The sequence below is a fragment of the Narcine bancroftii genome, chromosome 2 (genome assembly GCF_036971445.1).
Source record: "Narcine bancroftii isolate sNarBan1 chromosome 2, sNarBan1.hap1, whole genome shotgun sequence".
NCBI lineage: Eukaryota > Metazoa > Chordata > Chondrichthyes > Torpediniformes > Narcinidae > Narcine > Narcine bancroftii.
In genome coordinates this window covers 77,594,011-77,619,401 of record NC_091470.1, presented here as the reverse complement: position 1 = coordinate 77,619,401, position 25,391 = coordinate 77,594,011, and the positions used below count along the sequence as shown (strand labels likewise).

Sequence of the window (25,391 nt, the reverse complement as noted above, 5' to 3'; positions counted from 1 at the left end):
TTTCCATAGAAATGGCACATTCTCCATGTGACCATGCGAGTTTCTCAGGGTGCTCGTTTCTTCCCATATTCCAAAGATATGTAGGTTCTTAGATTAATTGCCCACTCCAAAATGCCCCTCGTGTGCACAAGAGTGGTACAATCTGGAGGTAGTAGTTAATGAGAAAATTTGGACAATAAAAAATGGATTAACAGAATATGAGTGTAAATGGCTAGCTGATGGTCAGTGTGAATCCAATTGACCCAAGGTCCCATTTGTTTTGTGTGATTTTACAACTTGAGATTACGATGATAGGTAATCAACAGAGTATCCAATACCCCAAGGTTATCAAATGTAACATGAGAATTTTAAAATTGATTTAATATGTTGCACTTTCACTGCTAGCGCCAAGACATTTACCTTCCCAATCCGCCAAATTTCAACACGTTTGCCTCCAACTCTTAAACCAGAGATGCCAATTAGCTTTAGAATATCACATTCTAAAAAGTGTTTAAAGATCCAGTAGCACAGTGAATAATATATCCTTTTGCTACTGACATCTCACATGTGGAAAGTTATTTCCCCATCCTCTTATTCTTTCCTCATCTCTAGCACCCAAGTCTTAACTTACCAGGTTCTATGTAAAACGAGTTTAGAGCAAGTCCAGTGCCTAATGTAGCACACATTTTAAAACATTATAATAATTCATAAAAGCTGCATTATGCTCAAACATGCAATTGGATATCCCTCGTGTGATGATACGCCATTGTTTCCAGCCAGCACATCACTGTGCTGACCAATGGGAACTGGACTTGTGCTTTTTAATAATTCACTACTTGCCAATTTAGAGATGAAGAGCAATGGGGATGGGGTGATTGGGAGGGAGAAGGGACACACCATGGTGTATGTTTCAGAGGCAACAAAAGAAATAATCATCCCCCTCAGTCATGGATATCCCAAAGCATCCACAATCCAAGGCAGTATCAGACCATAGATCAATAGACTAATGACCTACAGCAAGGACTTCAGCTAATATTCCTGATACTGATATTCTCCAATAAAAATGACGAGGCATGACATAACTTTTATAAACAATAACTGGGGTCCATTAATTCATACATTGTATCTTTCAATGTAATCTACTCATTTTTCAAGATTTAGTAAATTCTAACAACAAAAATGATTAACAAAATTTGCAGTGAGCTATGCATATTGATGATGTAATCATATGCAGGGAAATTAAACCAGTTAGGATAAATTATGACTGGAAGTAACTAGTCTAATTCCCATTGGGTTGGACTTCAATGGGAAATGGACATAAAGACTTCAAAGCAAGTTCAAAATTATTTTTATGTGCAATTTCTATGCAACAAAGTCCATTTGGAAAATGATACTCAGGTGGTGGGAGCAGTTGAAATGAGAACAGTTACATCCTTAATTCCATTTCACATGATAATAATAATAATAATAACAATTACAGCACGGAAACAGGCCATTAGGCCCTTCTAGTCCGCACCGAACCAAACACCCCTTTCTAATCCCACCTCCCTGCACAATGCCCATAACCCTCCATCTTCCTCTCATCCATATACCTGTCCAACCTTTTCTTAAATAATACAATTGACTCCGCCGCCACTATTTCTCCCGGAAGATCATTCCACACAGCTACCACTCTCTGAGTAAAGAAGTTCCCCCTCATGTTACCTCTAAACCTCTGCCCCTTAATTCTTAACTCATGTCCTCTTGTTTTAATCTTTCCTCCTCTTAACGGAAATGAGCTACATTTTCCAGAACATTTGAAATATAGAAACACAAGGGACCTTTAATGGTGCCTGTGAATATAAAACTGCCATGTAGTGAGAAAGTGCAGAATGCCACAGACCACAATTTTTTGAGAAATTTGTCACCAGTATAGGAAGCAAATTTGCCACCATCATTTTTCACATTTGAAAACTGCCAATGTTAATTAAAGAGGTTAAGCAAATTTGTGTTCATTACAAATTCTTTGCTTACCTCTCAGTTGTTCTCTTCTTCATGCTTCTCATTGTTGTCCCAAGTTTATTTAACTTTGATACATCATCTTCCAGGCAACCTTCGTCTTCATCATCAGTGTTATACAAATCTCCATCAAAACTTGAGCCTGGAGATGCATGGATATTATCCTGCATTATTTTGTCCTCATTCTCAATTTCCAATTGATCTCCAATTTTAATACTTAAGCATTTGTTAGATTCAGCTGCTACACTATTGGAAGAGGCAGAATCATCGCTACAACCTGCATCCATTGATTCACTGCCCTGGTGCCTCAGTTCTCGCATCGGCTTACTGTTCAGTCCATCATCTCGAAAACCCTTTGCAAATGGATTGAAGTCTATTTTCAATTGAGTTATCTTTATGTTCTGATAAGCAGTTACAGCCACAAACTCAGTCTGTGGAAAAGTGAAAGTGTGTACGTTTGGGCCATTGAGGGGAATTACATCAGTTAGTTTGTCTGCAGGGATGATATGCAAACGCGGCAGATATCGGTGCATGGAATGAAGAATAATGTGGCCTCCTTGGTCTAAAGTATTGTTGGTAAGTTTCAATTTATGAAAGGATATAGGCTGTCTCATCCAATAGCTCCCACTGGAAGGTGAATTGGGATGAATGTACACCCTTCCAAGAACATGAGGTTCTGCTTTACCATTTATTTCCCACCACCGACCATTCCATTTGTAACGGTGGTTGTCAACAGGAGCAATATCCATGACCAGAATGTACTTCCTTAAAGGATCCAGGCCCAATATGCAGAACCTGCAGTATGGGAACATGCGGCGGCCTCGTTTTGTTAGAACCATCTCTGTGCCATGTTTGTAAAATTGATTCCACATTTCCTGGTTCTCCAAGGTGACACAAACATTGCCAGAATGGCATTTAAATGCATGATCAGCTGTCCCTGGTACAAATTTATTTCTTTTTTCTAGAAGACTACCGATACCCCCATGTTCTTGTTTGGCCACTACCATGCTGCGCTCAGTGCCACTACTGCCAGGAGCTTGCTTGAGAATGACAAAGTATGCTGCAGGTGAGCCACAGTTTGCTGGGGTTTTGCTCTCTTGTTCAGTATGTACTAGCTGCTGTTTCTCCATATCCTTTTGAGGTTAAAACCATCCGAGAGAGAAAGTCAGAGAGGAAATAAAAGAAAGAAATCCAAAACTATTATCAAGCGAAGTCCTTCTGCCAGCCTGCAAGATACAAACAAAAACATAGTATCAATTAAAATTTCAACAGAATCTCGCACTCAATCTCTCTGTTTAGGTCAACAGTTCACAATCTCATGTTTCCAAGGAACTTCAACTCTTAACTATAAGTGAACAAAATTCAGCATAATAAATCTTGTTCACTAAATATTTCTGGTAGGGAATGAAAGATAATCAATTTCCTTTCTACAGGAAATAAGATATTAAGTACTTGTATTCTTTTTGGTTGGATCCGTCATTCTAAATATATACAATAGCCAATCAGGTTATTTGATGCATCCCTTCCATTTTCATAGGTTGTCATATCAGCACACTGTATTTAATTTTCAAGATTTATTTCTTCAACCTTGTCAAAAAAATGTATTTGCCCGAAGAGTAGCAAAAAAAAAAGCCACTGCATTATGTCACCAAGTTGACTAATAATGAGCATCCAGTTTTCAACTCCGGGAACAAGGAGCAACATGGAAATCTTGTTCATCAAAGTGCTCCCTACATATAGAACTGTTTTGCAATTAATTACTTCTATGCCTTACCTCTTCAATTCCATGTTTCCAAACAGAATTTTATATCCCTGATATGAGAAATGCATGTACAATTCTTGAAACAATGCTTGCAGCATCTGAAACCAGCCATATCTGCAAGCATTCTACATTGTATCAACATCATTACTGATATTGGAATACAAATATCCCATGCTATCCGAAAGTAATGTGCTCCTATGAAACCTTTCGTAAGCCAAAATGGCAAAAAGCAAAGAAGCATTTACCATTTGTATAGGAAAACTTTTGAACATTCCCAGACCCACAGCCCTACGCTCTTCCAACAGCCCACAATCAGCCCCCGCACCGATCCCACAGCCCCCGCACCGATCCCACAGCCCCCGCACCGATCCCACAGCCCCCGCACCGATCCCACAGCCCCCGCACCGATCCCACAGCCCCCGCACCGATCCCACAGCCCCCGCACCGATCCCACAGCCCCCGCACCGATCCCACAGCCCCCGCACCGATCCCACAGCCCCCGCACCGATCCCACAGCCCCCGCACCGATCCCACAGCCCCCGCACCGATCCCACAGCCCCCGCACCGATCCCACAGCCCCCGCACCGATCCCACAGCCCCCGCACCGATCCCACAGCCCCCGCACCGATCCCACAGCCCCCGCACCGATCCCACAGCCCCCGCACCGATCCCACAGCCCCCGCACCGATCCCACAGCCCCCGCACTCTCCTGACAGCTGCTGAATGCTATTTACGCTATTTGCCTTTGTAAAATATTTTTGTTTGATTTTAAAGCAAGAGAAACAAAAGTACAAGAAGTTACTGTGAAGTGTTATGTATAAATAACAGATTAAATGATTTAAAAAATTACAGAAATCCTAAGGTATATCCACAATTCCCTCCTGGAATCATTCTCAACCATGATTTTCCAAAAAATGGGGGACCCATTAAAAACTTTGTCATATAAACCAATATCTCTGTTAAATGCTGATTACAAGATACTAGCCAAAGCATTGACTAATAGGTTAAGAAGATATTTACTAAAATTGATACATACAGATCAAGCAGGATTTGTTAAAGGAAGACATTCCTCTATTGGCTGAGGAAGATGAATACCCACAGCAAAATTCAAACAAAATCCAAGTATTACAGTCTTCCTGGATGCATAAAAAGCATTCAACCATTTGGAATGGCTCTTTCTATTTAAAACACTAAAAATTTGGCATAGGCAGAACATTTATAAACAGGATTAAAACTTTATACCATAAACTGCAAACTAAAACTATAATCAATAATCAGATGTCAGCAGTGTTCACCTTGAGTAGATAGGGATGCTCCCGTCACCAGTACATTTTATTTTAGCGATTGAACCGCTGGCAGAGATAACAAGAGGGGATCCGGATATAAAGTCAGGCATGATGTTCATAAAATTAATCTGTTTGATGACGATGTGCTACTATACCTATCAGACCCATCTTAATCTTTGGAAGAATTACAAGGAACACTAGAAAAATATGGAAGAATATCAGGTTATAAAATATGGACATAAGCGAGACAATGCCAATAACATATTTTGAATATGAAAGATACGAAAAAGAAAGTAAATTTAAATGGAAGACAGATGGAATAAAAAAAACTTTGGAATAGCAACAGACAACAATTTACAAAATCTGTAGAAATTCAATTATGCTTCTCTTATTGGGAAGAATGAAAGGGACCTACAGAAATGGAGAGGCTTACCGATTACTTTAGTAGGATGGGTTAGTTGTGTTAAAAATGAAAGTGGTGCCAAGACTCCATATCTTTTTCAATTGCCACCTATTCCACTACATAAAAACTACTAAACAATCATATTAGACGGATACTTTAGAATAATGAGGTACCAAAAATTGCAATGGAAAAACTGACATGGGACTAGTCTGGGAGGACTTAGACTTCCAGATTTGAAGAAAATACTACTTCGCTGCATAGGTTAGATTTCTCGCAGCCTTCTTCATTGAAGACAACCCACCTCTTGGATTCAGATGGTAATGTACTCAATGAAGGAGGAAGAAGCAAAGGATTTTATCTATAAATATAATGTCAAATCACTATAAAAAAAGACAGATAATCCCATACTAATGCATATAATTAGAACATAGCAAATTAATGAATGTGCAGAAAAAAAGGAATATCAGTTCAAGCACCACCGCATAAAAATGTTTTATTGCCTTCTGTTTTCTTCCACTTAGATTTTTCATAAGTAAAAGATGTGAACATTGACCCCACCTGAAATGATTGAAACAGACTAAATGGTCACGATGCAGAATACACCCAAATTTATAACAAAAATGTTCTATGCTCTCCAAAGTGAAAGTGCAAAACCAGGATTACAGAGGTTGAGAAAGATGGGTGCTGGACTTGGTGTAGTGATTTCAGAGAGAAACTGGTCAGATTGGGGTAAGGACAGCATGACATCAATTATAAATACAAGATAATGGATTGATTCAATATTTTAAAAAAACCACAAATTGTATCTTACCCCACAGAAATTATATAGATCCAAAACAGAAATATCAGAGATGTGTTTCAGATGTGAGACTGAGACAGGAACATTTTTTAAAATATGCTACATGGTCATGCATGAAGGGGGGGGGGGGGGGGGGGGGGCTATTTTCGCAACCAGGATAACAGAAGTGGCTTTCATGGGTGACCTAGAGCTATATCTACTAGGTAATTTCATGGAAATAAGCAACAAATTGAATAAATATCAAATCTCATTTATAAAAATAGCACTGGCTGTAGCAAAAAAAATGTATTGCCATCACTTGGAAGTCTAACTCCCCTCTACTTATTGCATGATGGACTGCTATGAACTGCATCTATGGAAAAAAAAAATCACATATATTTTACAGAATAAATATGAAACTTTTGTAAAGATCTGGCAGCCATACCTGGACCATATAAGGGCCCAAATGCAGTAATTTTAAAAAGACTATAAATGCAATTATTATATATATGTTTAAATGTTGTTTCCCCAGTTCTATTCTACATTTAAAAGACATGAAAGTTCTGACGGTGTGCATTCGTATGTATGGAATGGGGGGGGGGGGGGTGGGGGGAAAGAGTTAGGGATTGTTTTGTTTACTGTTGTTTGTAAAGAGTTTAATATAGTGTGATATTGAAAATTTTACCATGTATATTTTTGAAAAAAAATCAGCCGAAATTCATTTTCTCCCTATTAGGGAGAAATACAAAGGAGATTGAGGGCTCAGTAGTGGAGAGAGTCAAGACCTTCAGAAGCCGGGGGCAGCCGTCGGGGAGGCGAGCCGTCAGGCGTCGGGGAGGCGAGCCGTCAGGCGTCGGGGAGGCGAGCCGTCAGGCGGCGGGGAGGCGAGCCGTCAGGCGGCGGGGAGGCGAGCCGTCAGGCGGCGGGGAGGCGAGCCGTCAGGCGGCGGGGAGGCGAGCCGTCAGGCGGCGGGGAGGCGAGCTGTCAAACTGCTTCCCCTGCCCGGACTCAGGAGCCAGTGTTTGCGCTACAGACCCTCTCCCTGCTTCAGACCTTTCAGATGGCAGAACACCTCCTTCAGCGCTGCCACCTGAACATCCCTTCGCACTCACTTGCAGCCTGCTCTGGAGCCAGATTCTACAGGCGATTCCACCTGAAAGCAGCTATAGTCACCAGACTCTACTCCATTGAGGACATCCGCATGAGGCGGTTTCTTAAAAAAGCAGCTTCTATCCTCAAAGACCCCCCACCACCCAGGCCATTCCCTCTTCACTCTGCTACCATTGGGGAAAAGATACAGGAGCCTAAAGACAAGCACCCAGCAGCACAAGGTTAGCTTCTTCCCTGCTGCCACCAGAATCCTGATTAATCAATGAACAAAAGACACTGCCTTACTTTTTGTGCACTAGTACTTTTATTTCTTTTAATATTATTGTTGTATGATGGTTCATAATGATTGTTTGCACTATGATGCTGCCACAAAACACCAAATTTCATGACAATAAATTTTGATTCGGAAACCCCATCCCTACTCTATCCACATTGTATGATAATAAGCATATTTGATAATAAAATGAAAACAGAGAAAAAAAAACAAATAAAGATCAAGTATTGTATTAAAGAGAAAGAAAATTACTCACAAATGTCCCCCACTACATTTGAAATTTTATACCCGAATTATCAATTGAATAATGAATCATTTTTAACAATGTCTCTCAGCCACTGAGTGGGCGGGGCAGCATCCTTTCATCTAGGTAATAGCTAAAAGGATAGCAAAGGATAGAGTTCAATATTTAATTGAAGTCAAAAGAGCATCATCCTTTCCTGTTGTTCCAAAAAGAGCAACTAAAGGATTCAGCTTTAAATTTACAACAATAATTAAAGAAAAAGTATGGAAAACATCTCTCCTGTATTTTTCCAGTCTCAGGCAAGTACAGAACATATGAATTAAAGAAGCCTCTCCTGTCTTACGTCATCTCAGCAAGAATTTTTTTCTGGATAAAAATTAGATCATTTAACTTTGGATATGTGTGTCCCATGTACAACTTTAAATTATAGTAAACAATGACGATCACATAACAATGAGTTATTGACCAATTAAAAAATTTAATCCCAAACTTCATCTGATATTGAAAAGTTTAAATCCCATTCTCAGGCATTTTTAATTTTAAATAACAAGGCCTGTTTCAAACATAGTCACATCATAAATAATAGATATTACACCTTTACGAGAAACAAAAAAAAAACATCCACAAAGTTCACATCAGGAGCTCCAGATAAATCAGAAATCTAAGATTGAAGAAAGTGTCTAATTTGCAAATATCTAAAGAATTACTGGGTAAATTAAACTTTTCAGCAAGTTTTTTGATGACGCAAAGCTGTTAATAAAAAGATCTGTGCCATTCCTGAAAGACAAAGTCATGTAAAGAAGGTTGAAAAAAAAAAGATTATATAAAATAGGACTTGAAAGAGAAAAATTGTAAAATCTAAGATGTTTTCTAAACTGTACCCATTCTTACAGAATACTTAACAATAAAATTATCAATGAACTTTGATAAAGGAAGTGGAAGTGAAGATCCAAGAAGTGCTAAGTTGGAAATATTTTTTAGCAGAGTTCAATTCCCATTGCTACCCATAATGGATGGTCATTGTGATTATAAAAATGTGACCAAAACATAAAATAATGCATCTTGGTCACCCAATAATAAAATATGAGATTAGGTAGCGTTATACCTCCATTTCTTTTATATTTTTGCAAATGTAATTTAAACGAGGGTGTTTACCCTTCCATATAAAGGGCAGTATAGGAAAATCAAAAACCGATTTAGGGATGAAAATTAGTATTGATTGAAAAATTTGGGTAAAATATTCATTTTAATGGAATGAATACCACATCTAAAGATATAGACAAAAGCAACTATTAAGTTAAAGACTTTCACTTGCTTTAACAAACTAAGGAAATTTTCCATAAAAAGATGATTATGATTCTTTGTAATTGTCATACCAAAGTAAGTGAATTGATTTATAACAATCTTAAAAAGAGAACTTACATACAGTAATAAAGGGAAAAAGTTCATTTTTATGTAAATTTAAAAACTGACTAAATTGGAAAGTAATGCCATCAAGGAAGGCTAAGGAGGTATCAGGGGTTGAAATGAAAAGTAAAAGATCATCTGCATGAAGAGAAACTTTATGCTCAATTTCCTTCCTCCATATCCCCAAAATACAATTGCTAGTGGCTCAATAGCCAAATCAAAAAGTAATGGACTTAAAGGGCTTCTTTGACTAGTGCCACATTGAAGATTAAAAGATTGTGACTATTATAAGTTAGTAAGAATTGAAGCAGTAGGGCATGAATACAATAATTTAATTCATGTAATGAAACCAGGACCAAAATTAAAAATGTTTAAGATCATGAACAAATACAACCTTTCTACCCAATCAAACACTTTTTCTGCATCTAGTGAAAAAACATATTTAGGAGTCTCACCAGAGGGCAAATAAAGAATATTCAATAAGCGATGTATATTAAAATATGAATAAGTTTTTAATAAGAACCCTTCTGATCTTCAGAACTAATTATTGGTAAAAATATTCTCCATTCTATTGGCCAAAACTTTAGCTAGAATTTTATCATCGACATTCAATAAAGAAATTGGTCAAGAGGAGGAGCATTCCATTGTATCTTCATTAAATGATTTTGGAAGCTTACCCTGTTTGAACAACTTGGATAACACCATAACTAAGTGAGGCAAGAGCAAATGTGAAAATGATTTGAAAACTCCATTGGAAACCTATCAGGTCCCGGAGACTTTCAGATTGTAATGAGGAAATAGCAGCAACTATTTCCTTCTGAGATATAGAGATACAGACTCATCTAATCTCATTTTATTATCTAAGGAGATCATGGGAATATTTAGACAATCTAGGAAATTCATCATTTGTACCTTCAGAAATATAAAGTCAAGAATAAAATTTTCTAAATGTATCATTTAATCTTCAAGTGATATGCAGTAATGTTACCATTATCCTTATAAATATATTGCTTAGCTCCAAATCCTCTCAATTAGTTGGCAAAAAACTTTCCAGATTTATCATCATGAACATAAAACTGACTCTTGGTCTTCAGAAGTTGACATTCAATTGGATATGTTGAAAGAAGATCAAATTTAGTTTTAAGTTCAATTCGCTTTTTATATAATTCTGGATTTTTTAACTTGAGCATATTGTTTATCTATTTGTTTTATTTTATTAAGTAATTCTACCATTACTTTATTGGCTGCCTTTTTTTAAATTAACAGTATAATAAATAATTTGTCATCTAAGAAAGGCTTTTAAGGTATCCCATACAACCAAAATGGATGTTTTCAATGAGACATTAATATCAAAAATGTTATCTGCACTTCCATAAATATCACAAAATTGGGAAGATTATGAAAGATCACTGATAATATAATGGGGGGGAGGTGAACTGATATTGCAACACTATGGTAATCACAAGAATGAGTTAGTGTGATTACAGGTAGTCCTCATCTTACGATGTACACAAGTTACGGCCACCTGCACATACAACCAAATTTATTTTAAAAACTGTACATATGCTGAGATTCTTCATTAAATGTTCATTTGTTGAAAATTTTTTTGAAAAATTGCTTTAATACCTCGTTAAGACATGCGAATCCAACTTACAACCAATCTGAGTTATGACCAATCCTTCAGTCCCGATTATGATCTTAAATTGAGTACTACTGTAATTGATTATCAATTTTAAAAATAATCAATCGATGAAAAAGTATGATGAGCATGTGAAAAAAGAATACTCCTTGCTAGGATAAAAAAAACACTAAACATCAGAAATATCATAATCTGATTTAAAAAAAATAATGAATTAAAGAGGCAGACTTAATTAATGTGGCAGGAATAACAGATGAACAATCTACAACAGGGTCTAACCAAAAATTAAAATTCCCAACTAGGACTAGAGAGTTTCGACTCAAGTCCAGCAAAGAAAAAAAGTGGTTAAAAAAAGCCCACATTGTCTACATTAGGAGCAAAAACATTAGTAAAACTACCATTTTGTTGTACAATTTTCCTGAGACAATAATGTATTGACCATTTATGTCTGATACTATATTGTGCTTAACATATGGAATGTTTTGATTGATAACAATCAAAACCCCTCCTCATAGGTTAGATGGGGTTTTAACAAATTTTTTTCTTTTTTGAAATATTCCAAATTGAGGAGAAAGGGATATTGTTCAATATGTTATATGTTGTATTATGTAATACAATATACTGAGGTTTCTGTTTTTACTATTGAATTCTGCATTCTATTTTCATGTATTGTTTACTTATGTTTAATAAGATTAAAAAAGAATCAAAACAGCCCTAGCTTTAACCTAAAAGGAAGAATAATCATGCTGCCCGCTCCACTGTGCCAAGAGGCATCACAACTACGAATGTGTCACGTGTAAAATGGAAATTGTAACTTTAAACTGTTTTAAATGTGAAAATACTTTCCTCCATTTCACCAGTGGGTTCAGGCCCTTCCCATTCCAGTTAAGAAAATTGATTTAGCTATATTTTTCCATCAATAAAAAAAATGTTGATTAATACAAATAAAATTAGCATTATAGCTATCAATCCAAAAGTAGGAGCTTGTGCCATTAGCACAATGTTCAAACACCAGATGGCAGTCTGACAGCAAAAATTGAAAACCAAAGATATGGAATAGATTGGCCAAAACACATACTAATTAAAAATATAACAGAGTGAAAGAAATTAAAAAAAAACTCTAACCTATCCCCTTCCCCTTCAATCCAAAGACTGTTGTGCTCAGCAAACCCAAATATTACTTTTTATAAATATCCGCAATGCTTCAAAATACTTGAAACTAATAAAGAAATTGTGGCGGCCCTCAATTGCGGAGATCGGGCCAGCACATCGCCTGGCAGCAGACGCAGACAGAGATTGCTAAAGCGACTCCCAGGACAACAAACCGGCGGGGGTAGAAGCTGGGGCAGCATCAGACCAACAGCCCTAAAATGATGTTGGTCAAGCTACCCAGCTAACTCAGCAGTAACAGGCTGGGGAAGGGCATTCATATGCATGGATGTTCCTGCCCACTATTGTTATTCATGTGGATGACTCAATTAGCAAAAAAAGACGGTAACTTGAACAGTTTAAAAGTAGCCTTTCCAGCCCGAATAAAGTGAGTGAGCTTAACCTGCCACGTGTGTGTGTGTGTGTGTGTGTGTGTGTGTGTGTGTGTGTGTGTGTGTGTGTGTGTGTGTGTGTGTGTGTGTTTCTTTGTAGTGGTCGGCTACAAAATCTTATTTAGACGACATCACAGTACAGCAAAAGGAAAAACAATTAAAACTCAGAATTCTAAATAGCATATACTGAAACTCACATTAATTTTTAATCTTTTTCTTTAAAAAGGATGCAAGAGTCTAATTATTCTTCTTAAAATATTAATACAGTAAATTAATTATGAGAATAAATGTTTATGTAAATACAATTCATAATGCATTCTAAACTAAAGACAAAGCAAACAGTCCTCTCCCTGCAAATACTATAAAACAAATATTAAGACTTTCAAAGTAATAAATTATCAGCTTTAATCATCACACAGGGTGAGATGTAAGAGAGTGCTTGATAATGTATTCCCGAGCAACATCAACTGAGCCCTGCCATTTCTTTTGGCCGTTAGAAAGAGTAATACTGAGATGAGCAGGATATAGCAGAGAAGGTTTCAGCTTCAAACTATGCAACTCTGGCATCATTTCTTTATACACAACGTGCTGACTCAATTTCTGGACAGTAATTTTCAAGGATCCTAATCTGCTGATCACAATAGTCAAGTTTTCCTCTCCGACAGGCTTCATGAATTAAAAGCTCCTTTGATATCGACGCAGTCGAATAACAATTGAATGCAGCTTCTGTCCAGGTGCAGCCTTTGGTAACAATGAACGGTGTGCTCTGTCGATCTCCAGAGGAGATGAAAAAGCTTCTTTCCAAATACAACAAGAAGCAGATGAGAAAAAAAATTGTAAGTAGAGGCACTGCCGGGCTTTCTTGGCTATAGAGCTGGTGTTAAGGGACCAAGTGAGATTCTCCACCAAGTGCACTCCAAGGAACTCAACACTCTTGATGACCCTCAACGGTTTAGATGTCAATGGTCTCCTGTTTTATTAACTTCCCTCCCGGGCCTCTTGTTTTATTAACGTTCAGATACAGGTTGTTGGCTGTGCACCAGTCTGTTAGCGTTGGTACTTCATCTCTGTACGCTGATTCCTCATTCTTACTGATCAGGCCCACCACAGTTGTGTTGTCAGCAAAATTGATGTTGTGATTCAAGCTGCGTTTAGCTGCACAGTCATGGATCAGCAGAGTGAACAGCCGTGGACTCAGCACACAGTCCTGGGGGTCCCCATGCTCTTGGAGATCCTATTACCGAGCTGGATTGCCTGGGGTCTCCACGACAAGAAGTCAAGAATCCAAACGCAGAGGGAGGTGTTTCGACCCAGCAGGCTCAACTTCCTCATCAGGGACTGAGGTACGATTGTGCTGAACGCTGAACTGAAGTCAATAAACAGCATTCGAGCATATGAGTCCTTATTTTCCAGGTAGATGAGGCTAAATGGAGGGCAGTGTTGATTGCATTGTCCATAGAGTGGTTTGATCTGTATGTGATCTGCAGGGGGTCCATTGACTGGGCAGCAGGAGCTTGATGTGCCACATGAGGAGCCTCTCAAAGCACTTCATGACAATGGGGGTGAGTGCAACAAGGCAGTAAATTTTAAAAACTTCAGATAAATGAGGATTTCAAAGAATCTGATTTTGGATAATCGGAGTTGTACTATATATTTTACCTTCATATGAATTTAAAATGCTTCCTAATATACTAAAACATTAAACATAATAATGCTGTGTATAATATTTATACAGGTGATAATACAATGCAATAGCAATTTAAGGCCAAGCAGTGGCCATTTTGAGAGTGAGCAGTGGCCATTTTGCAGGGCATCGCAAAGACGCACACTGATTCTTCTTCCCCCCTCCTTCCTCATTGGCGCAATCACACTTTACAGCCAAGTGGTGGCCATTCTGCAGGACATCGCGATGATACACACTGCTTCTTCTCCCCTCCCTCCTCGGTGGAGCAATTGTGCTGCAAGGCCTCACTGCTCCCATTTTGCAGTGCTGAGCAGCAGCTGTTTTGCTAGGCAGCACGATGGCGCACACTGCTTCTTCTCCCCCCCCCCCCGCCCCCCCAATGCTTTGTCCAGCCCACTTATGGCATAACCTGACAGTGGACAGCGTCACTGGCCGTCTGACGATCAACAAGGCAAGGAGCCAAAGGAAAGCGAGCTCCTTTAGAACCAGAAGTACATGACATGCCAGCTTGTCGGTTCTTAACTGCAGATTGTTCGTAAGTCAGACATTTTCAGCCCAGGGGCTGCTCACAGTTCAATCATTTCAAACTTCCAAACACCAACAAAATCCAATTAGATGTTGATGCCATTTACAAAAGTATCAATATTTCTAAAACAACATCTATTTGGTGGAAGAAGTGTAAATTTGCTGAATGAACATTATCAGTGAACTGCTTGCACGTACCATTGCCAGAAGCTACAGCCACATGGCTTACAATGGTATCTACTCAATATCCACTTACTCTACCACTGCTGCAGCACGATTTCAGTATGCATTATATGCAAAATGCACTGCTGCAACATGATGAGCATTTTTGAAAGCATCCCTTACACCACAATTCAAGGACAGTAGTCATGTGGCTCTGCCAACACTTGGAAGTTGAAGGGACAAACAATGATCACCTAGAAATATAATCAATTTGTGTCAGTGACACTGGGTCAAAATCCTGATACCATCTACGCAGTGGTCGTATATACAAGATGGATTGGAGCCGTTCAAGACAACTTATCACCAACCTCAAAAACATATCAGAAATTGAATGGTCAGTGTCATCCATGTCCCATATTGAATTAAAAATCCAGAGGTTATCAAATCTCCAATGCAATTATAAACTGCTTCATCTTCATACCAAGTGTTCTAATTATACCTAATATTGACTAATGGAATACATTTAATTCCTCAATGTTAATTATTTTTCTGAGATAAACTAAATCTCAATAATTTTCTATTAGTTCTACACACATACAAATCATCTGAGTACAAATTCTAAAGTGCAATCATTCCTAGATTATTTTATTCTAAAATTTAGAAAATAAATTGTGGAAAAATAAAATGTTGCAATATCATCTCATTATTTATATTTACCAGTACCTATAAGCCCATCAAGTCTATTCTGTCTCTCAAAGCAATCCTTTCAGTTCTATTCCTGCACTTATTTCACTAGCATGTATTCCCTGCAATAAATCAACAATTGCTCCTGCAACTTGTCTGCCACCCACCTAAGCAAGAAGGCAAAATACAATATTTTAGGATGTGAGTGGAAACTGGAGTATCCAGGTGAAACCCATGGAGAATATGCAAAACTCCAGACAGACAGCAGAGGTCAGGGTTGAACCCAGGATTCCAGAGTTGTGCAGCAGCAATAACTGTTCCACCACTGTGCTGCCCATTTTATTTAGTTGTAGTTTCTACTAGCACAAATACCATTTTGATTACTTCATAGGGAAGTGAATAATTTCTCTACCTTTTTCTCCCTTTCTCATTTCTTAACTTACCCTAAAATATCTGTTATTCATAAAAATTACAAATATGTATGTCACCATTTACAGTACAAGAACTATTATTCCATTGACTTGCAAGTTTTAAACAATATCATTGTGAGAACAATGTTTTATTTCCTCTCACCATCAATGTCAGGGAGTTATGTATTTTACAGAATCTGTGTGAAATGGTGAGAGGCTCCATGCTCTTGGCCTTTCTCCGTGAAGCCTTTGCAGAAGTATCACCAATGTTCACAGTATTCCTCAGCATAGCCTGTCGCTCAAGATGTCACTATCAGCCACATTTAGTTCTCCATGGAGAAGAATTGTCTTAAGTATATTAAGGTAGCATGGAATTCCACAGTCACTATATGAGAAAAGCAGTTCCTCCTCATCTCCATCCCAAAATCTACTCATCCAAATCTGGAGGCTATGAACCCTAGAGTTTCAGCTACCAATGGAAATAGCTTTCCTGCCTCAATATTGTCCATTCCTTTCATTCCTTTTGTTGCTAAAAGATCTCTCATTTTTCTGAATTCTATTGCGTTCAGTTCCCTTAACTCAATCTCTTCTTATAGGCATCCCCCCACCTTATCCTGGTGAAACTCCTCTGCTATCCCTCCAAAGCCAGTATAGACCAGACGAGACCTGCATAGTACTCCAGGTGCAGCCCCTCCTGTACAGTTGCAGTAGAACCTCCCTACTCTTAAATTCAATCCCTCCAGCAAATGAAGGCCAATATTCCATTTGCCTTCTTGATTACCTGATGCCTCTGCACCCTTACTTCATGCACACTCAAATCCCTCTGCACAACAGCCTACTGCAAGTATACAAAGTTCAGATTTATTGTCAGAGTACATATATGACATCACATACAACCTTGAGATTCTTTTACCCTGCAGGTCAGGCAGAATTTCTGCTTATTTGAGAGTTTAAAAAAGGTAAGTATACAAAAAAGAGAAATGCAAACAAGGAGAAAGTACCAACAAAATGAGCAATGCAAAAAAAAAAATTCAATAATAACATGCAAAGTAAGAGCCCTTAAACAAGCCTGATTGCATTTTGGTGGAGAGAGTTTTGCCTATGAGTTGTGACCATTGCCTTTTGCAGGGCTTCCCACTCAGTGGTATTGGTGGACCATACAGGCCATGATGCAGCTGGTCAGCACAATTTCTATTACACATCTGTAGAAGTTTTCCAAGGTTTTTGATGTTATAGCAAACCTCTGCAAACTCATGAGAAAGTAGAGGAACTGATGTGCTTTTTCACAATGACATTCATGTGTTGGTCCAGGAAAGGTCCTCTTAAATAGTGACTCCCAGGAATTTATATTTGTTCACCATCTCCACCTGTATTCCCTGAATGGATCACACACCTTTGATTTTCTTCTCCTGATATGCAAAATCAACTCCTTGATTTTGGTGACATTGAGTACCATATTGTTGTTAGTACGTCATTCCACCATTCAGCCAAGTTTGCAATCTCCCTCCTGCATGCAGACTCATCACCCCCCATTATACAACCCACTACCATGATATTATCAAAAAAAATTGGTTAATGTTGTAACGAGCCACACAGTCATAGATGTAAAATAAGTAGAGCAGAGCATTGTAGTTGTCAAGTACTGATGGAGATGTTTAATTTAAAAAAAAAAGACATACAGCACGATAACAGTGTATTTCAGCTCATGAGTCCTTGCTGCCCAATTTACACTCTATTTACACTCATGGGACTTTTTGAATGATGAGAGGAAAGCAGAGACCCCGGAGAAAACCCATGCAGATACAGGGAAAACGTACAAACTCCTTACAAACAGACCGGGACGAGGACCCTGGCCTGGTCTCAATTGCTGGCACTGTAAAGTCATTGCCCTAACTGCTAACTGTGCTACCCCAAATGTTCTTACCAATCCTCACTGATCCAGGATCTAATTACACAGTGGGGTATTGAGGTCCAGATCTTGGAGTTTATTGATCAGTTCTGAGGGGATGACAGTGTTGTAGTCAATAAAGAGCATCCTGATATATGTATCTTTGCTGACCAGGTGTTCCAGGCCTTTGAAATGGAATCTGCAATAGAGATGTTGCTGCAGTAGGCAAAATGGAAGAGATGCTGCTCAGACAGGAGCTGATATATTTTAACTCCAGCCTCTCAAAACATTTAATCTCTGTGGATGCAAGTGCCACAGGTCAGTAGTCATTTAGACAGGTTGCACACTCTTCATGGGCACAGGTACAATTGAGGCCTGTTTGAAATAGGTGGGTAACTATGCCTTGCTGAATATATTGCCAAGTGGTCAGCACAGGTTTTCAGTGCTCGGTTGAATACTCTATCAAGACCGAATGCTTTGCTTGGGTTCATTTCCTGAAGGTAGTCCACATATCATCCTCAGATACTGACAGTAAAGAGTCATCAAGGAACATGGGGTTACAAAGTGGCTAGCCCTTGCTCTGGTGGTCAAATCAGAAATAGACATCAGCGAGTTCACATGGGAGTGAAGCTTTGTTGTCTCCCACTTCATTCAATTTGGTTTTCTAGCAGGTTAGGTCATTTAATCCCTGTTACAGTTGTCATGTATCCTTCATTGTTTCCATTTTCATCTGGAATCTCAACTTCACTAGCTTTCGTAGGTTGTTCCTGCTACTTGTACAATGTTCTGGATCTCCAGACTTAAATGCCTGGGATCTGGCTCTTGGGTTCCAGATTTCATTGTTTATCCAGGGTTCCATAAAGCACACACCACCCACTCTGGCACTGGTGAGATCTCACTTGAAGTATTGTGAACAGTTTCAGGCTGTTTTAGATGTGCTGACATTTGAGAGGTTATAAAGGAGATTCACTCAGATGATTTCAGGATTGAACTGGTGGTCATCATGTGAAGAGCATTTGACAGCTCTTGGCCAGTATTTATTGGAACTTAGATTGAGGGGTCATCTCATTCATGGACAGAGTAGATATAGAAAGATTGTTTCCCATGGTGGAAGAGCCGAAGACAAGAGGACATAACCAGAATAAAAGGGCATCAATATAATCTAACAACTAAGTGATACTCCAGGTGCACTTAAAGCCTTTTCTCATTGACCTATGATAAACCTCAAGTGAAATCCATGATCCAACATTTGATGCATCGCCCTGCAGGTTACATGACCATCCAAGTATTTATTTTTATATACAGTGGGAGTTTTTGTTTCATAATCCTTTCAGTCAATGTTATCCAAATCTTCACCACACATTTGAGTGAAATTTTCACTCATCTGTCCTCTAATCTTTTTACCAATTAACTTGCTCTCAAAACAATGTTATTGACTTTAGAAAATATATACTCTCATTTTACCCTACCTGGAGTGTTTATAATTTTATACACCTCCATTAAATCACCAACTGATTTCTTCCAGTGTTAGCACATCCTTCTTATATGGTGACCAGAACGTGCTCTTGCCAATCAATAGTTTACTTGCAGCACAGGTTCTTTATTTGGTGATCACACGAAGGCAAGTTCTGTATATGATGTGCTTAACCTCACCTACTTGTCCTGCTACAAACAAATCCATTTTGTTCCCCCCCCCCACTTGTTTTTCCTCACCAAATGCATTGCTACTTTTATGCTCAATCCACTCAATCTAAAACATTCGTCTTCATCTTTTAATAATGCAAAATATAAAACTTACCAATGAGAAATAGAAAAGTGAACAACTACATACAATCTCCCTTTCTCTAAATGGCCAGCTAAAAATCTGGATTGTTAAAACAGTATTATAATGTTTAAAAAAATCTTATCTGATAAATGGCATTTCTGCTATATAGGGGAATTGATCAATTCATTTCATACATATACAATAAGTAAAGTATCACATATTAAACAACTTTCAGATTAAATCTAAATGTGCCTTTCTATTGGCAGGGTTACGTCTGTTCAGATTTCCCCAAATTCTAAACCACCTGAACTCAATTTTGCATATCCATATAAAAAGATTTCTGATTATCCTCAATGAGTAAATACCTACTGTCCATGGTGTAAAGTTGGATCCCTGGGTTAGTTTAACAGACACCGATTGTTATTGCGAGGATCAGAGGAAACATGTGGATTCCTGCATTGACCCTAGGAAGGGGAGCTGAACGATAGAAAGGTAAAGCGGTTCGATGTATCTTGCCTAGCTTTGGAAGGTTGGACTCTGCCGCTCTTCGCAACAACTGAAAGCCTGCTGGATCGGTTTCCGGCTAAATAAAGATAAATAGGTCGATGCGGGCCTTCTGCCCGGAGCGCATCTGCCGTGATATTCGGTGAACGGAGCAGCACCGCTTCCTGATGACCACGTGAACGTGGAACTGTTGCCGCCCCAGGCTGCTGCAATCGAGCTTCCCGATCCGATTTGGCGCCTTCCTCGATCTCGGAGCTTCAATATCCCCTTCCATGGCTAATATTTCAGCTACGACCAGCCATCTCTCCGCCCCGATCTCCCCCCACCCCCAGTCGAATCAAAGTGAAAGGGGCGGCTAGGCGGCCGAGCGGCCACCGACTTGACGACATTGTTTTTTTTGGTGGGGGAGGAAATCAGAAGCCCCATCTCCTCCCGATCCACTGATCCTGGAGAGTGCGGGAGCACAATGGGCCACTTGAAGCCTATCATTCAAACAACCTCGGAGCCGGAACTCCCCGGCCGAATCCAGGATCTCACTACCACTGGCCAAGCCGCCTCCGGCTCGGCGTTCAACTTTAATTTGGGGAAGGGGGCTGGGGAACCAAACAAGTATTCACCAACAGCAAAGCTCCGAGACCATCAAACCCCCGTCAGTAAAAAAAAACCGCAGGCAATAATGCCAAGACGCGGGCCTTCCCCGGAGAATGACAAGATAAATTTGCCAGCTCGAAATAAAGTCGGGGTTTAAAACGGGGGTTGAGTGTCTTTTCGTTAGTAACAATGCGCTGCCGCTGGCATGCGAGCACACGTGCCCGAAGGAAAAGTGCGGCCGTATTATTACACCCGGACTCTCACGTCACGCCCAGATTTCCCCTATTTCCATCTGCACTGCAATTGACCGGTTCTCGTTTAATCCGGGAGACTGAAGACCTCCCTCGACTTATTTACAACTGCAGACGATGCCAAACTTTTCGTCTGTGCATCTTCCCGCTTTGTTTTAATCAGCTGTCGCCGCGTACATACTACGTGGCTTAAAAAAAAACAAGTAATCAGCGACGTACAATAGTCAAACGACACATCAGGTGCCTCCTCCCGAGTTCACACGAAACGCGTTCTCGTGCATGTTTGCAACGTGAAATCCACGCGTTAAACTTTAAACATGAGACTTACCCCCCCCCATCTCCCCCCCATCTCCCCCCCCCCCCCCACTTCGCGCGAAAAAGGGCCGCCGCTCTCGTCCTCCTGCAAACCCACGGCCATCGATAATCCTCGGAACGGGTGCTCAAATACCTCCGCCGATGGGTGCAACCTTTTTTAAAACCACGGTGCCTCGATGCTTCTCCAGGCTTTGAAGGGTGCGGGACGAATGCTTCCCAAAAGCCACGCCGCCTCCCTCCCGAGGGCGGGCGGGTTGCTTCTGGGTGGGGTTACTGCGAGGAAGACGCCCGGAACCCTCCGGAGAGGGAGGGCCGCTCACATGGCTCCCAGAGTTCCCCCGTTGTGGAAGGGCGGTGGCCTCCAGGTGCTAAATTCTTCAACTCACCAACTCCTCCCCCAATACTAACCCCCGGCCATTCGAATACTCCTCCCTACCACGCCGGGCCCCTCCTTTCGTCGCCCCTGGTTTGCGGCTGACAGTCGCCGCCGCCGTTTAGACGGCGGATTCCGCCCTCCTTGCAGGTGGACGCCGCCTCATTTCCCTCCCGTCCGCCATTGCAGTCACGTGCGGGCCGCCCGCTCCCGTTGCCGGGCCGCCCGCCGTTGCACCTCGGGGAAGGCGGAGGAGGAGCCGCGGCCGCGCGAGTTATGGCGCCAGGCGCGCGTGTGAAAATCGCAGGGCCGGCCAGGCGCGCGCGTGCCCACCTCACACGCTGGTCTAAGGGATGCAAACGCAAAAAAAAGCAGCCGCACCTCGTCGGGATCGACGGTCCCCTTGGCGGTCAGATCAAGGAGGGGGGGTGTTATCTTTGAGCTTTAATTACGCGGCCCCGGGTGCCTTTCTTCCGCTCCGACATTCTGCGTGTGACCTAACGGCTCGAACATGCGTGCGCACTGACGCTGTCAATGCTACCGGGCATGCGCCAGCCGCTCGGCTCCCGACAACGTTTGCGATCCCTCCTCGAGTCGCCGGTCCACATTCCACTCCCACCACGCCGCTCGCTCCCCTTCGCCTGCAGCAGAGCATGCGCGCGGGGAGAGAGAGAGAGAGAGGGGAGGGGGGGGGTTTGTTTCCGCCTGCAGGAGGCGGCTGGGGTGGGGGCTCTTGTCCGAACACGCGTCACCGGCAGGGACTCCGTGCAGGGGAGGGGGGTGGGGGAAGAGTTCGCGGGAACTCGGTGCAAAAAGCGGGCAACGCTCAGGCGCAGATGGAGCCTACGCGGGGGTTTCGGCGAGAAGAAAGGCAACGAGCGTCACTTGTTCCCAACCTGCATGGGTTGCTCACCCTTCCCAAACGGCGGGTCGGCGGCCGGCGACACGCAGGGCAGAGCGGGAAGCCGGCGCTGACGCGCGATTGTGCCGCTGTAACATATCCACGGCGCTGCATATGCTGGTCCCAGTGGTGTCAGGACGGGCAGACTCCACCCAGATCTCCAAGCCACCGTAAAACATCACTAGAGAATAAATCATGGCCTTTCTAACGACATTCCTACACATAATGTATTTGTTTGCAATTATTTAGGGATGTGGGGCACGTTGACGTGTATTGAAGCCACGAAAATACCAAACGTTTGGTTTACTAACCCGTGCACCGATTCTGCAAGGTCCTCTTGTCCATGAGGATACATCCGTGCTTAAGGTTGACCTTTATGTTCAAGCACATCATTTATTTTGTAACGCCTTAGCAGAAAAATGAATGGACCGAATTTTCTTTTAAAAAAAACGAATTCGCTTTCAAATAAATTGTTACCGAAAGGAAGTACTAGTCTGTAACATCGTGGCGCCGGTAATGTTTGTAAAATGATCTCTGTTTTTGGTATAACACCAAACGCCCAAGCAACTTTCCAGCATGTAAATCAGTCCTGTTCATTAATTATTCTCTGCAAACACCTAAGGATTCATCCCTTTTTATGTCTACACATCATCACTCACACCAGAAACCATGGTTGGACGCAAAGAGCACTTCTCAGAGCTTGTGATGCTGCCTTCAGGACAGGGTGTTAAGATGGCACTAAGATGAGCCAAGGCTGAACCCACCCGTGCAATCTGGAAGGCAAAGCGGGGGTACACACAGAAGACCCACAGACAGGAGGGCGACACCTAAACACGAGGCACATGTGGCAAGGGATCAAGATATCACATGTCAACCTGTCGAGTTGCCTCCCTTCTGAACATCTTCTATGCATGGTTTGATGAGAAGAACAGGATGATGCCTAGAAAAGTTCCATGTGCCCCTGATGAACGGACCCCCTGAATAGCTGTGGTTGAGGAGAGGAGAGGTGAACCTACAGAAGGCGGCGGGACCAGACCACATACCTGGTTGGGTATTGAAGGACTCCACAGACCAATTGATGGACATCTTCATCACCTCACTGCAGCAGTACATCATTCCCACAGGGTTCAGGACAGCCACCATCTTCCTGGTACCCAAAAAGGTGACAATAACAGGCCTCAATGACTACTGCCCTGTGACACTGACCTCCAACATTATGAAATGCTTTGAGTGTCTGTGATGGAATGCATCAAAGTACACCTCTCAGAGATGCCGGACCCATTTCAATTCACCTAAAGAAGAAACTGACAGGCAACACTATAGCCTTGTCCCTTCACTCCATCCTGACCCATCTGGAGAATGACAACTAATATGTCAGGCTGCTGTTCATTGACTTCAACTCAGCATTTAATGCAATCATTTCCCAGAGGCTGGTAGAAAAGCTATTCTCGCTGGGACTCAACACCCTCTCTAAACTGGATTCTTGATGGAAAAACCACAGTTTGTCCAGGTCAGTAGCAGAACATCGAGCACCATCATACCTCAGCCCACTTCTGTTCAGACTACTGGCCCACGAATGCATCACTAGATTCAACTCCAACAGTGTCATCAAGTTTTTAGGTGACAACAAAACAAATGAGTTGATTGTGGGCTTCAGGAGGACCAGGAATTGACCACCTTCCACTACACATCAACAACTCTAGTGGAGAGCACCAAGTTCCTTGGACTTCACTTAACTAGTGACTTATCGTGGACACACATCTCCTCACTTGTCAGGAAGACACAACAGCAACTGCAGTTCTTGAGAAGACTGAAATGGCAAAGCTACTGGCCATCATTATGTCAGACTTTGACAGGAACTCTATGAAGAGCATCTTGGCTGGTGCATCATAGTGTGGTACAGTTGCTGCAGAGAAATGGATCAGAGGTCAATCCACATGACTATTAAGAGTGGCAGAGAGGATCACTGGAGTCCCCCCCACCCCCCATCTATCAGGACTTGCAAAATCATTGAGGACCCCTTCCACCTTGCACATAGTATCTTTCAGCTGCTGCCATCAGGGAAGAGATACAGGAGTATCAGAGCCAGAACCATCATGCTGAGAAACAGCTTCTTCCTATGGGCAGAGAGAATGATGAACGACCAAAGGAAGTGCTCACACTAAGCATCCAAGACTCATATTCTTCAAGTTTATACAAAATGATTTTCTTTTAATTTAAATGTTTGTAAAGCTGGGACAGAAAATTCCATTGATCAACCATCCTCTGAGAGAAGAACTTTCTCTTCATCTCCACCTGTAACAATGCACTTCTAGTTCTAGATTCACCCACCAAGGGAAAGACAGTATATTATCAGCAATCATTGCTGTCAACCAGCCTCAGAAACTTAGATATAAAGGTAAAGGTTCCACTATTGTCACGTAATACTACATTTAGAATGTAACATACATGAAATTCTTTAACTTTTTTTATGTAAGGCAGACAGAGTCACCACTTTGTCCAGCGCCCCTCACAGAAACCTACAGCACCTGGTGATCCTAGGTGATCCCTCCAAGTACTAACCAGGCCTGAGCCTGCTTAGCTTCCAGACAGGTATATTCAGGCTATTAGGTGTTGTTGTTTCAATATGATAAGCTCCTATTCCATTATACTCCAACCTGCACAACCTTTCCTCATGTGTCTTGATACATACACTTCCTCATACACTTACAGTCCTTCCATTCTGAGGCTGTCAAATTGCATCAAAGTTTCCTTATTTTTCAAATGTACAATATTTCCATTTCAATATTGGCCAATGTTCTTTTAGCCCTCTGAATTGCATACTGTATCTTTAGGATAACCTTTTCTATTTCATGTACTTAGAAATCTGTTTGTACCAAAGCATTTTGTAATCTTAGTCCATGTATATAATATTTTT

At 41.0% G+C, this 25,391-nt stretch overlaps 1 protein-coding gene across 6 annotated transcripts in view; it reads right to left on the bottom strand.

Annotated features, from left to right (window-relative positions):
• Window positions 1-22,106, bottom strand: part of mgaa (MAX dimerization protein MGA a) — a 123,591-nt gene extending 101,485 nt beyond the window's left edge. For 4 of the 6 annotated variants that reach the window (XM_069917166.1, XM_069917170.1, XM_069917171.1 and 1 more), the window contains exons 1-2: window positions 21,955-22,106; window positions 1,993-3,203 (exon numbers count right to left, since the gene is read on the bottom strand). In XM_069917166.1, the coding sequence (XP_069773267.1) occupies window positions 1,993-3,107 (1,115 nt within the window). In that variant the 5' untranslated portion in view covers window positions 3,108-3,203; window positions 21,955-22,106. Of the gene's footprint in view, window positions 1-1,992; window positions 3,204-5,034; window positions 5,155-21,906 lie in introns of those variants that run through there. The other 2 variants (XM_069917167.1, XM_069917168.1) reach the window with 2 other exon arrangements.
• Window positions 22,107-25,391: the final 3,285 nt, after the last annotated feature.